This window comes from Lactuca sativa, chromosome 3 (assembly GCF_002870075.4).
Source record: "Lactuca sativa cultivar Salinas chromosome 3, Lsat_Salinas_v11, whole genome shotgun sequence".
Lineage (NCBI taxonomy): Eukaryota > Viridiplantae > Streptophyta > Magnoliopsida > Asterales > Asteraceae > Lactuca > Lactuca sativa.
Window position 1 is genome coordinate 197,851,493 of NC_056625.2, and position 12,927 is coordinate 197,864,419.

A 12,927-nucleotide genomic window follows, 5' to 3' on the forward strand; every position below is an offset into this window, starting at 1 on the left:
CCTTAACAAAATAAATCAACACTTCCTCTTAAATTTGTTAAAATTGAAAAATTTATTATTGTAAATAAAATTACAATATTTAATATAAAATTAATTCAAAATACATTATTATTATTATTATTATTAAATTAAATATTGATGGGAGAGTGTAAACTAAAAAAGCACAATCAAAAATGACATGCCAAGTAACACGATGGAGAAAGGGCGAGGGAGGGAGCGTTGCGGTTGCTGAGAGGGCGGTGTTGGTGGGAGATAATAAGTCCCCTTCGCTTGTAACATTCCATCTCTCTCCACCTCCATTTTTCTTTTTCACATATTTCTCCCATTAATTCTCTCTGCACATTTCCACTTATACATACATATATATTTATATCTACCAACACGTCACCCACAGACATACCTTAAATTATACATATATCATTCATCAGAATTATTTTAGTTTTGATTCCATTTTTGCTTCTTATCTTCTTCATCAACCACCTTTTCTCTGTTCATCAATCGGCGTATACCTTCATCTTTTTCTCTATATAAACACACACACTCCACCTACAAGGAGTCAAACACACATCTTTCAGTTCTTCCCCTTTCTCTGTTCTTCCTCTTGTTCATAAATCACAATCACAGAAACGATTCGGTTGATTTTGCTTCGAGTTTATCGAGGTAAGTGATAAATTCTCCCGCTCATTTTCGATTATTCCAAGATTGTCAATTTCGAATGAGATTTTTTTTCTTCGACGTTCTTCATGGATGAATGTTTGTTTATTAGTTTTTTTTGATATTATAATCGTGATTCAATTACACAAAAAATAGAACTAATTTAGGTTATAATCGTGATTCAAAATGAACTGTATGTCTAAATCTTTTCTATTCAGAAAAATTAGATTATTATGGATATAATCAGCATACTTTTGTTTATTTTTCATTTCGGCAATACAATTTTCTATTCTTTTTGTTTTTTCGTTTCAATTTAAGACTTTTTATATTATCGAAAACATATTGCTACTTTAGGTTAAAAATAACAAAGAATATTTTGTTTAAAAGGAATACACGTAAATGTATGCTAACATTTTGCGAAAAATTTGTGTACATATAACAGATTTTTTTTGACAATTTCTAATTGGTTTTTCTTTTTAGTTTCTTAGCTAGTTCTTTTAATAAAAACATATAGCAAATTTTTTAAATTAAGTATTTGATAAAAAAACTTATTTATAATATTAAAGAAAATAGGGATTATCGGTTTTATATGCTATCAAATCCAAGTGACCCAAATTTTACGACAATATATTCTTATCTCATTCTGCATTGAATTTTACGTTTTGTGATTCTTAAGTTTTGTATTCTTTTATTGTGATTCAATATTTTAAAATTTTGGGCGAAGAGAATATTAAACCTTTGAGTAAAAAGAACTGAAGTCGACATTAATTTCCATTTAGAATTTACATGAAACATTCATTAACAGTTACTCCAGTTATTCCCTTTTTTATTATTCTTTATTTTTCATACCATGATTATTTCACACTCAAAAGTGGAGCACACGTTTTAGTAGAAATTTTTGTGTTTCATGAACATCCTTTTCAGTTTAAAAAATTATTATATTTCTACAACTTTTTTTAGCTCCAATACAAAAATTTTAGAAATTGTTAAAATAATTATTTTATTTTATAAAAGTATTTTTTTTTTTTCTATTTTTGATTGCTTCCATGGATATGGCTATCTGCTGTCATATTCCAATGCACACCAGGTGTTCGATCATTTGCCTCTGTGAGAATACCACCGTGTAATTGTAATTCCAAAGCTGTTCAAAATGCCTGAAATTGTCGCCGACGTTTCAAACTCAAATCCGGCCGGCGATAACATACAAACCGGAGGATATGTCCCACACAAAGAGCTTTTCGGCTACTCATCGCCGAGAAGCCCATTGACGACACTCAGCCCGGAGAGCGACTCAATGGGTTTATCCGTTGACAGCCCCGGCGGCGTCGACACCTCCATTGAACAGCTCTATAACAACGTCTGTGAAATGCAAAGCTCCGATCAGTCACCTTCCAGGTTCAGCTACTTATCATATGGTCAAGAATCGCGAATAGATTCCGAGCTCCGCTTTCTCGCCGGAGGAGACTTTATGAAACCAGACGGCGGTGCTACAAAAAAGACGATCGTCATAATTGATGAAAAAGAAGTGAAAGAAGCATCAAACGACAGCAACCCGACTGTAATCATCCCAAAATCTGAACAGTCTTCAACTCCAAAAACCCGAATTCCTTCTCGTAAGAGGATTCCATCGAGGATGAATCTCAAAAAACAAGAAAAAATTTCACCCAACGAAGATCCAGCGTACCTCGGGACTTATTTACTCAAGCAAGCGCGAGACTTATTGTCATCAGGTGATAACCCGAAAAGGGCTTTCGAATTGGCTCAACGAGCATTGAAATCATTCGAAAGCATCCAATCCGAGACACCAAATTTGGAAGTCGTCATGTGTTTGCACATCGTAGCAGCTTTGAATTGCAGTTCCGGACGTTACACCGACGCCATTCCTTTGTTAGAACGTTCAATCGAAATCCCAAACATGGACCAAGGTCAAAAACACTCTCTCGCTAAATTTGCAGGGTGTATGCAGTTAGGCGACACGTATTCAATGATCGGAAACATCGAGAATTCAATACTTTGTTACACCGCCGGTTTAGAAATCCAACGACAAGTTTTAGGTGAATCCGATTCCCGATTTGGTGAAACTTGTAGATACGTAGCGGAAGCTTATGTTCAAGGGATGCAGTTCGATGAAGCTAAGCGGTTATGTCAAATGGCTCTTGATATACACAAAAACGGTTCACCGGAAGAAGCCGCCGACCGGCGGCTCATGGGGCTGATATGTGAAGCGATGGGAGCTTACGAAACGGCCCTCGAACATTACGTTTTGGCAAGCGTCGTCATGGCCGGAGATGGACACGAAACAGAAGTTGCTGCTATCGATGTTTGCATCGGGGACGCTTACTTATCATTGTCTCGTTACGACGAGGCGATTTTTTCGTATCAGAAATCGCTTAATCTTTTCAAATCAACAAAAGGCGACAATCATCCATCAGTTGCTTCGGTTTTCGTCCGATTGGCCGATGTTTACAACAAAATCGGGAAACTACGTGAATCGAAATCGTACTGTGAAAACGCGTTACGGATTTACGTGAAACCAGTCGCCGGAATCCCTAGAGAAGAAATCGCGAGTGGTTTGATTGAAGTTTCGGGGATTTATGAGTCGATGAATGAACTCGATCACGCGATTAATCTACTGAAGAAAGCATTGAAGGTGTACGGAAAGGCGGTGGGTCAGTTGAGCACGGTGGCCGGAATTGAAGCTCAGATTGGGGTTTTGTATTATATGATGGGGAAGTATTTGGAGTCGTATGGGTGTTTGAAGGCGGCGATTGTGAAGCTGAGGGCGGTGGGGGAGAAGAAATCGGCGCTTTTTGGTGTTGCTTTGAATCAAATGGGGCTTGCTTGTGTTCAGATTCACTCGATAAATGAAGCGGCTGATCTTTTTGAAGAAGCGAGAGGAATATTAGAGACAGAGTATGGGCCTCACCACCCTGACACACTTGGGGTTTATAGTAATCTTGCCGGTACTTATGATGCCATGGGCAGGTATGGGATCTAATTTGAATCTATTCCATCTTTATAACTTTTTATGTTAGGATTTGATTTGACTGATTTGAACTAAACTTTTGTATTTTCAATGATAATAAAAAGAAAGAGAGGGGGGTATGTACGTCTTTTCCACATACCAGATATTGAGATTTGATATCGAGATTTGATCGGTGTCCCACCGTGTTTCAATTTGTGAGCGGAACAAAAGATTGTAACTTTTGTATCTTTGATATCGGCTACATTACCAATGCATATCAAATGCAGTATAATCGGTCTAGTTATTTATGAAAAACAAGGCCTTAAGGCCTACATTTGACATATATTAATACTGTAACCTGTATTAATGATACAAAAATAACAATTTTTTATTCTACTGAAAAATTGGAACAAAATATGAGACAGATCAATTCTCGATCTCTCGTCTATGCAAATGATGTAATTGTCGTCATCATACTTATTGTTGAAATTAGTCTTATAAAGTTTGCCCATTCTTGTCCAATCTTGTCATGTGTGATAATTCAGATATAAATAAAGTTAATCATTTAACGTGTGTAGATGGGACGATGCGATTGAGATACTGGAATATGTGGTTGGGATGAGAGAGGAGAAGCTTGGAACTGCGAATCCAGACGTGGATGATGAGAAGCGGAGACTAGCAGAGCTTCTTGGAGATGCGGGTCGGAATCGGAATAAGAAATCACTCTCACTTGAATTCCTTCTTGATGCCTAATTTGTATTTTAAATATGGTTTGATAGAAACATAGGAACATTAAAGTTGGGGTTCCATTTTCTATTGTTGTTGTATGCTTTTACTTCAAATTTTGTGTAAAAATAAATAAATGGGAATTTGTGGTTTGTTAATTGTGATGATAATATTTTTTTATTCACGAAATAGTTAGCTATGTTTTTAATTCCAACTTCCATAACATAGCATATAAGTTTGATACCATTAACCGAAATATATTTTGTTATTTAATTTATGATCGGGTTTACAAGGTTATAGTTTTGTTATAAAAATGGACTTCTACATAACCACCTCATAAGCTTCATCCCACCCTCTTAGAAGAGCTTCCAATGGAGTATAGTGGCAACATCTTTTACCTAGCAAAGGAAGAAAGGGGCAAAATATATATAGTAACCACTTGAATATTATATATATATATTATTTAACGAAATAATAATGACAATTGACAACTTTTTATTATTCGATATACAAAAGAGTAATGAAGGAAAAGATGTTTAACTCGTTCATACAGAGGTAGGAGGTGAAAGGCCAAAGTCGAGTCCCCATAGCTCAAAGGTCCCATTAACAAAATCGTAATGACCACCCTTTAGTGCTAATGTTTTCTTCACCAATCCATCTCTTACAAATGGGTAAGTCAGTAGATGTCCCAATGATACGTTCACAGCTTCCTGCATACCCAAGATTCGTTAAAATATTGTTTCTTTTTCAAAATTTTGGACTTAATAAGAAAGACTTAGGGGTTGTTTCCATTTGATGTGATAAGCTTAGTGATTATAGTTTTTTTTTTTTTTTTTTTTTTTTTTTTTTTTTTTTTTTTTTAACTTAATAGGAAGAAAATGACTTAATGTGTTAAACAAAAAAACCTGCCTTTATGTATTAAGATACTACCATTTCCCTATTTATTCTTCTTGATTCATCCGATCCTCTCATGTCAATCTTGATAAATATAGTGAAATTTGGTTTTTAAAATCTAATTTCAGTCACATTTATATGGATTATTTAGTTTGGTGTACCAAAAATAGAAAAGAAAAAACATTATGCACACAACAAGTAATACATCATTATATAGAAATAACAAATTAATAGCAAAATCTTTATATTAAGCCTTAGACTTTTTTTATTTTTATTTTTATTTACAAAAAATTTACAAGCTTTTAGTCTAATGATATTAGAACCAACAAAAAGATGTATCTAAACCAAAATGTATTTTTTCCTTTCATTTCGTTAAATGTCTCGACATTTTCATATATAATTTTTTTAAACGTTAACCGACACAGATAAAAAAATCCAGATAGTTGTTTACCTTTTCACAGCTAACACATTGATCATCGAGAGATGAACTACCACTTTCTGCTACAACTTTCGCCTTGGCGGGAGAACATACTTTAACCCAGTCCTCGATGAAGTCGCTGCGGTTGTTCGCAATTTAGATGATAGAATTATATTTTTGGTATCAAAACTAAAACTTAAAAAAAAAAAAAAAAAAAAAAACTTAAATTAAATTAATATTATGGAGGAATTAACTTACGTGGTGTGAGGTCCCTCATCAGGGAAAGTCATGAGACCCTTGATCCCTCCACAACGGCTGTGCCCAATTACGATTATTTGCTCTACCTACAACCATTAGAACCGATTAAAAATATTATCTAAGTAGAGGTGGCATTTGAGTTGTTTTTCAAAAAATTTGATTAATTTGGAATTTTCATGGGTCAAATTAATAAAAATTAAATCGAGTTATCAAAATGTATTTAAATATTTACAACCTTTCAAATCGTTTTATTGAAAAAAACATATTATCATTTTAATAGTATAATTGCTATAAAAATATTAATATACTAACTTTTTATAAACTTTTAAAAATATGTTTCAAATCAAACCAATCTTAGGTGGCCCATCAAACTCACTCAATGATGTTATGTAATCTGTCTTGTCATCATCTAATCCGTTTTGTGACCAAAGGCCTGTGGTTAAAGGTGTAATTGGACAATTTGGTTTTGAAATTTGGATTTATAGATTGTTTTAAACCGAAACCGAAATAATATTTTGCATTTAAGATATCTTTAATAGTCGATTAGTTTTACCATAGTACTATGAAAATGTTGTAATGGAGAATTTGGATTGTATTAGGTCTAAAGTTAATTTAATTGTGCAAAAAAACTTGTGTCTCGTTAAACATAATTTCATATGTTAGATTAGTAAAACAACTCTTTTCAAATCAGTTTTTTGTATGTCTACATTTACTAATGACTAGAAATTAAATTGTAATTTGGTTGGTTTGAATCGAATTTTAATTTAGTTTATGTTATTTAAATTTGAATTTTCATTGAAACGAACAACCATATAATATGGCCTAACAATATCGGGATTTGATGAAAATGTGTTACTCTACTAAATGCGTCCTTTGAACATGTATGTATAAAAATTGAGTAAAGGTCGTATGTTAGACTATCAAAAAAAAAAAAAATCTAATCCGTTTTGTCACATCCATAAATTCTATTATTGGAATAAAGATATAAAGTTTCTAATAGATTGTTTTGCATGTTATTCAATCCACTTTGTCACATCCATAAAATCTAATATTAAAAGTAATGATACAAATTTTCTAGTAAGTCAATTTTTTTTTGAAAGAGTCAAATTTAGAATGTTGTAAATACTAGAATATGCATTTCCTTTTTATAAATGTTTCTTTAAAAAAAATTCTACTACGATTCATTATCAATAAAATATAATCCGCTGCTTTCAATGTGTACATTACCTTGAGATGCAAAACTGCATACTCAACAGCAGCTCCTACTCCAGCATACTTAGTCTGTTTTTGTTAGCAATAGATGAAACCCATAGTTAATAACTTGATATATAAATATTTCTCATAACAATAACAATAACAACAATAACAACAATATCAATATCAATATCAGTATCAGTAACAATAACAATAATAACTATGACCTGACCTTGTCAAAAGGAGGGACCATGTTGGCAACGTTACGTACTACAAACGCCTCACCGGGTTGGAAATCAAGGACGTGTGAGGGGCAAACACGCGAGTCTGAGCATGCGAAAACCATGAACTACACAACACATAATATACATCAACACTAATGAGCTTCTTATATGTACATATAATAATTATATATAATCATTTGTTTATCATTTCATTTTGTTGGTTTTGCTTTCATAATGGGCCAAATATGATTTGGTAGAAAATCATTGTTACCTTTGGGCTCTGGCCTTTGGAAAGTTCATCATACAATGCAGGGTTTGTTCTACATTCACATCACACATGCATCAGATAACGTTACATAGAACAAAAGATGAAGAAAAAAAACGTTAGAGTTTGTTTAAATTTGAATTTACTCGTATTTCTCTCTCTTGAACTTGACGAATCCGGTTTTGATCCTCTCAACCGGGTCAAATGGAGCTTTGGCGTCGGGTGTTTGAAGTTCGGCTGTGATTTGATCGATTCTGGCTGCAGCAACTGGTTCTAATTCGCCTCTTTCACTGTTGAATTACCATAAACTCATCGTTTTGTTATGAATGATATGATTAAATTAGTGTTATCGAATGTAAAATTTGACTTACATTAGAAGTTTCTTCAGTGCAGCAATGGCGTCTTCATACGATTCGTTTCCCATGTCTTCCGTCTGCATTTAAACATTAACACCGTTTATTTCTCGATCTATGTAAGCTTTCACTTTGCATTTTGTGCTTGTTGACGATTCAGATTTATTCTTCATTTACTTAGATTTGAATTTGTTAGGTTTCCTAAAACGGAAATTACTTTTCGACAAACGGCAAGCTCGGATTCCTCCATTAATGGCGAACACTCTGATTTTGCGTCGAAAGCTATATTCTGGATCAAGTGCGCATTTGTGTGTGAGAGAGAGTTACACATCTCAAGAACAGAAAACGTACCCATTTCGGTGTGATGATCGGAGCAGGAGCAGCAAAAACAGGCTCGTTACGGATGAGCCTGGGTGGAGTTGCAGATGAAGACGGCGACGATGATGACGATGATGACGAATTGCAAGTAAATCTGGCGGAAAATGAAGGAGATTTGGATGAAGAAGATGATTTCTTCAAAGAAGAAGCATTGATGAAACAGGGAGCGTTAATGGCGAAAGCAGATGAGGTCGACATTGTTAACAATTACTCAACCAAACTACTTGATTTCAGATTTCGTTTTGGGGATTTATACAAATTCTTCAGATAAACCGATCAGGTACGAGCGTTCCAAATCACTCACACGTTTTCGTATCCATGCATAATCAACCATTATTCTTCATTTCAGTTTTTCGTTTTTTCGTTTGCTTTGTATTTTACGCAAAAACTAAATTTGATTCAAGGAAAAAAGTACAGGGCCCATGATTTTAAAGTTCGCCACAGACATCTATGGTGTTCTATGCATATATCACACACTAACACATCATCGCCATTGATGATGGACCCACTTTGGTCTCACCATGCTCTCCTGTGATTAATTACACAAAACACATCTAAATTTCATAACAATTGCAACACTTTCTGATTACATTTCTCCGTTGATAAATTAGTTTCATAAATCCATACAAATTCTGAAATCAATTCAATTTAATTTTTTCGAGAATGAAACGAATTATCGAATTCATGTTTTTGGAAGACGATAATTGATATTATTGTCAAATGTAGTTGGTTAATTTGAAGTTTGAACGCTAAGCAGCCATTGTATGATGATGATGATGATGATGGATGGAGGATGTATGTATGTATGATATATGTGAAGTTGATCATGGTATTTTACCATTGTAGATGTGTGGTTGCAAGGAAAAGATTATGAGACCCTTCTAGATAAAGTATCTAAAAGTAGTTCTTTTTTTTATACTCTAGAGAAATAACAATGTATTTTATTTGTGGTTCACTTTTTAAAAATAATGTCTTAACAAAAAAATAAAATGAAAATACAACATTTTAATTAGGTGAAAATTAGAGTACAATGTTTTATTTTCAGAAATTATACAGAAAATAAATGTATGATGGATTTTTGTTTTGTTGATTTATTACGACAATGACACATTCCAATATTGAATATGAATAAGGTGGTATATGAGTATATCTATCTTTTATTTCTATTTAAAAAGAAAAAAGAATTCTTGCTATTTCTACTTAAATATAATACAGATGACATGATATTATAGTTGTAGAATTTAAAATAAAGGGTGAGTTTTGCAATGTAAGGGATGAATGGCAAAGGATGGAGGATATGATACTATGATGATAGATGGATAAGGTGGTGGTGGTATGAATTGCTCTCTTTATCTACATTGACTGGCATGTTGATGCTCTCTTTACCCTTTGCCTTTTCAATTTTAGCTTTTTTCAAGACATAGCTAGATTTTATTTTATATTTTAAAATTTAAAATATGTGGTACAAAGTATATGCATTATCACATTCACATAGTTTCAACCACAAGTAAATAAGAAAAAGAATAACAAGAGAATCAAAGAATGAACTAATTAATATAGTTTCTTGCTCATATCCAAATTTGTGCTTGTGTCCTGAAAAAGTTAATGAAAATTTGGTATTAGCCAAATATGAGTAGGATTCTAAAGATTATATATATAAAAGAAATTAGATTAACAAATGGGATTAGAAATAGTACACAACAATACCATGCCCATATCGAGAAGAAGATTATGAAACTTGGCTATGCTATAATAAATACATGAGTTATACTTTAATGCACTCGGCACCTAGTGCAAGATTGTAAGTTTGAGTATCAACGTTGTTAAAAGTATAAGAGGATTGATTTATATATAGGGTAACAGGGGTCATGCAACTTTAAATGTACACATGATGGCATCATTTTGTAAGATACAAAGAAGTAATACAAAGAGTACTTTGATACTATATCAACATACATGTTGACATTCTTTAGATACTATTTCAATACATGTTGACATCCTTATGCCACCTTTACAAAATCTTTCTTATATTATTATATATTAGTGTGGTCTTTTTTATTTAAATAATTCTAGCATATGTTTGTAGGCCATAAGAAGTAGATATTACAATTCTTAAAATCCTGTTTTTCAAATAAAAAACAAATTTTTAAGGACATTACCGATTTTAGTTTAGTATTTGTATTTCATCCTTTTTTTTTTTATATAATACAGTTAGGACCAAATTTTCTCATCATGCATCATATTGATACTATATGAATTATATGCATGTTTGAGCTATTATGTTTGAGCTATTAGCATGAGTTATCATCTTTACTTCATAATATTATGCGTGTGTATGAATGTCTAGGTCTGATATGTGGATGAGCTCGGGGTTAGCAATCTATTATTGGTGTATGATTGGTGAATGTCTAGGTCTGATATGGGGATGAGCTCAGGGTTAGCAATCTATTATTGGTGTATGATAAGTGATGGTTGTCATAACAGATCTAACACCACAAAACAAAGAAAAATACACACAATTTATACAACGACCCAAATTTTCAAATATATTTTTTTCGTTTTTAATTAACCAAAACATTCCCATAAAATATAAAGTGACAATGACAATTGTTTTCAAAATCCATAACATCAACATTTTATTTAAAATATCAAAGTGTCCCATCAAATAAAATGTCGGAGAGTGCATGCCGCGCCATCAAACCTTGCTATTGCCCTTAGGCTCTGAAGTACCTAAACCCAACAACAACTGTAAGCTAATGCTTAGTGAGTTCTCCAGAGCATAACCCACACAATCTACATAATCACATAATCCATATTAACTATAAAGGCTACATAAACCACATAAGCCATGCATACAAACATATAAGGGAGCCTTGGAAACCCTCCAGAGTCTTACTCCGGGTGCCATGGGAACCCCCACATGGTTTTAGCCCAATGCCTCGGGAACCCCCAGAGGTCTTGACTAAGGATGCCCTCGAAACCCTCCAGGGTCTTATACCCTAATGCGTCGGGAACCCCCCGAGGTCTTTACTTAGGATGCCATGGAAACCCTCCAAGGTCTTACACCTAAATGCCTCGAGAACCCCCTGAGGTCTTTACCTAGGATGCCATGGAAACCCTCCATGGTCTTACACCTACGTGCCCCGGGAACCCCTCCGAGGTCTTCCATACAAGTATCATAGATACAACTAGCATACCACATATCACATAATCAATTAGCACGACACATAGCAAGTAATGGGCCGACCTTGGTGCCTTCGACCCATTGGTATGGTGAGGAGACTCACCTCTCAAGGAATGCTGAACTGATAAGGTCAATCCTAAATTGCAGCTCCAACTCAACTGCCTACAATCATCATGTGACCAACTTTGTCAAAACCCCAAAATACCAGTTATACGCTTAAGGTTAAACTTGGTTAACCATGGTCAAAGTCCAAGTCAACAGTCATGGTCAACAGTCCATGTTGACCCCAACTCGTCGAGTGTATCCAGCAACTCGTCGAGTTCCTTCAGAGTCCATACCACCGAAATCTCGAGTGAACTCGTCGAGTTCCTTAATGTCCAGAAGACCGAAAACTTGTGTGGACCGAAAACTCTAATCATTCACCAAAATCACTCAGAATCCCGAAAACGGGTAAACCCTGTTGGAATAGTGTCTAAGGCTGCAACTATATTAGGCAAGTATTTGATCCGGTTGTGCATGGTTGTAACGACCCAAAAATCATGACTAAAAATTTCTTTTAAACATTACTAAAAATAGATTTATAACAACGTATCATAAGTCAAACATAACTTTTGAGTATTAAATTCAAAACATAATATCATTATCAGAGTCAAACATTCCCAGGCTAACTGACTATGGTGTGTGCTCTGCAATCTTCCCGAGCTCCTCTTTTGAAAACCGAGTACCTGAAACCAAAACTGAAAACCATAAGCACGAAGCTTAGTGAGCTCCCCCAATCTACCACATACCACACAAAAACATATAAATCACATATTGGGCCTTGCCCACTGCATCGGACCGAAGTCCGGACTAACTGGGGCCTTGCCCCCTGCATCGGACCGAAGTCTGAAAACTGACTGGGACCTTGTCCCCTGCATCGGACCGAAGTCCGGGCTAACTGGGGCCTTGCTCCCTGCATCGGACCGAAGTCCGGACTAACTGGGACCTTGTCCCCTGCATCGGACCGAAGTCCGGGCTAACTGAACAGAACATAACATAAACATATCAACTAGCATGAACACACGTATACTGCATACTACTTTGGGCCGTAGCCCGGAACACATAACACATAAATCCTGTCTGAGCCACGAAGGCATCAAACATACTAACTACTATATCAGATCAACATCCGAAAACTACTGCTAGCTAAACGGGCCGGCATTGTGGCCTTAGACTCGTTCCTACTGGAAGGAGACTCACCTGAACTGCTGAGCCCTGCCGATAAACCTCTGGCTGCTACTCGACAATCCCCTGAACCGCTGCTCCTCTAGCTCTCCGAGCTATCAATATACATATAACACTTAGTCTGACAATCAACTAAGTCAACTCTGGTCAAAGTCAACCTTCCAGATCAACCCTACTCGCCGAGTCTTCC

The 12,927-nt window shown here is 34.9% G+C and overlaps 2 protein-coding genes across 3 annotated transcripts; one reads left to right on the plus strand and one right to left on the minus strand.

The window, feature by feature from the left end:
- The first annotated feature begins 207 nt into the window (after window positions 1–207).
- Window positions 208–4,503, plus strand: LOC111904287 (protein KINESIN LIGHT CHAIN-RELATED 2). The gene is made up of 3 exons (XM_023900056.3): window positions 208–660; window positions 1,742–3,639; window positions 4,198–4,503. Exons 2-3 carry the CDS (start codon window positions 1,805–1,807, stop codon window positions 4,370–4,372), a joined length of 2,010 nt encoding a protein of 669 aa, XP_023755824.1. The 5' UTR covers window positions 208–660; window positions 1,742–1,804; the 3' UTR covers window positions 4,373–4,503.
- Window positions 4,504–4,591: 88 nt separating this feature from the next.
- On the minus strand, window positions 4,592–8,638 carry LOC111904288 (carbonic anhydrase). 2 transcript variants are annotated; one of them, XM_023900057.3, is made up of 10 exons: window positions 8,303–8,638; window positions 7,970–8,031; window positions 7,745–7,888; window positions 7,605–7,653; window positions 7,342–7,458; window positions 7,143–7,196; window positions 5,916–6,001; window positions 5,691–5,796; window positions 4,897–5,055; window positions 4,592–4,743 (listed from the first exon to the last, which is right to left on the minus strand). In XM_023900057.3, the coding sequence occupies exons 1-10, from the start codon at window positions 8,525–8,527 to the stop codon at window positions 4,702–4,704; spliced, it is 1,044 nt and encodes a 347-aa protein (XP_023755825.1). In that variant the 5' UTR covers window positions 8,528–8,638; the 3' UTR covers window positions 4,592–4,701. The 2 variants fall into 2 exon arrangements, with proteins under 2 accessions (XP_023755825.1, XP_023755826.1); XM_023900058.3 differs by having other exon boundaries at window positions 4,887–5,055; window positions 8,303–8,635.
- Window positions 8,639–12,927: the final 4,289 nt, after the last annotated feature.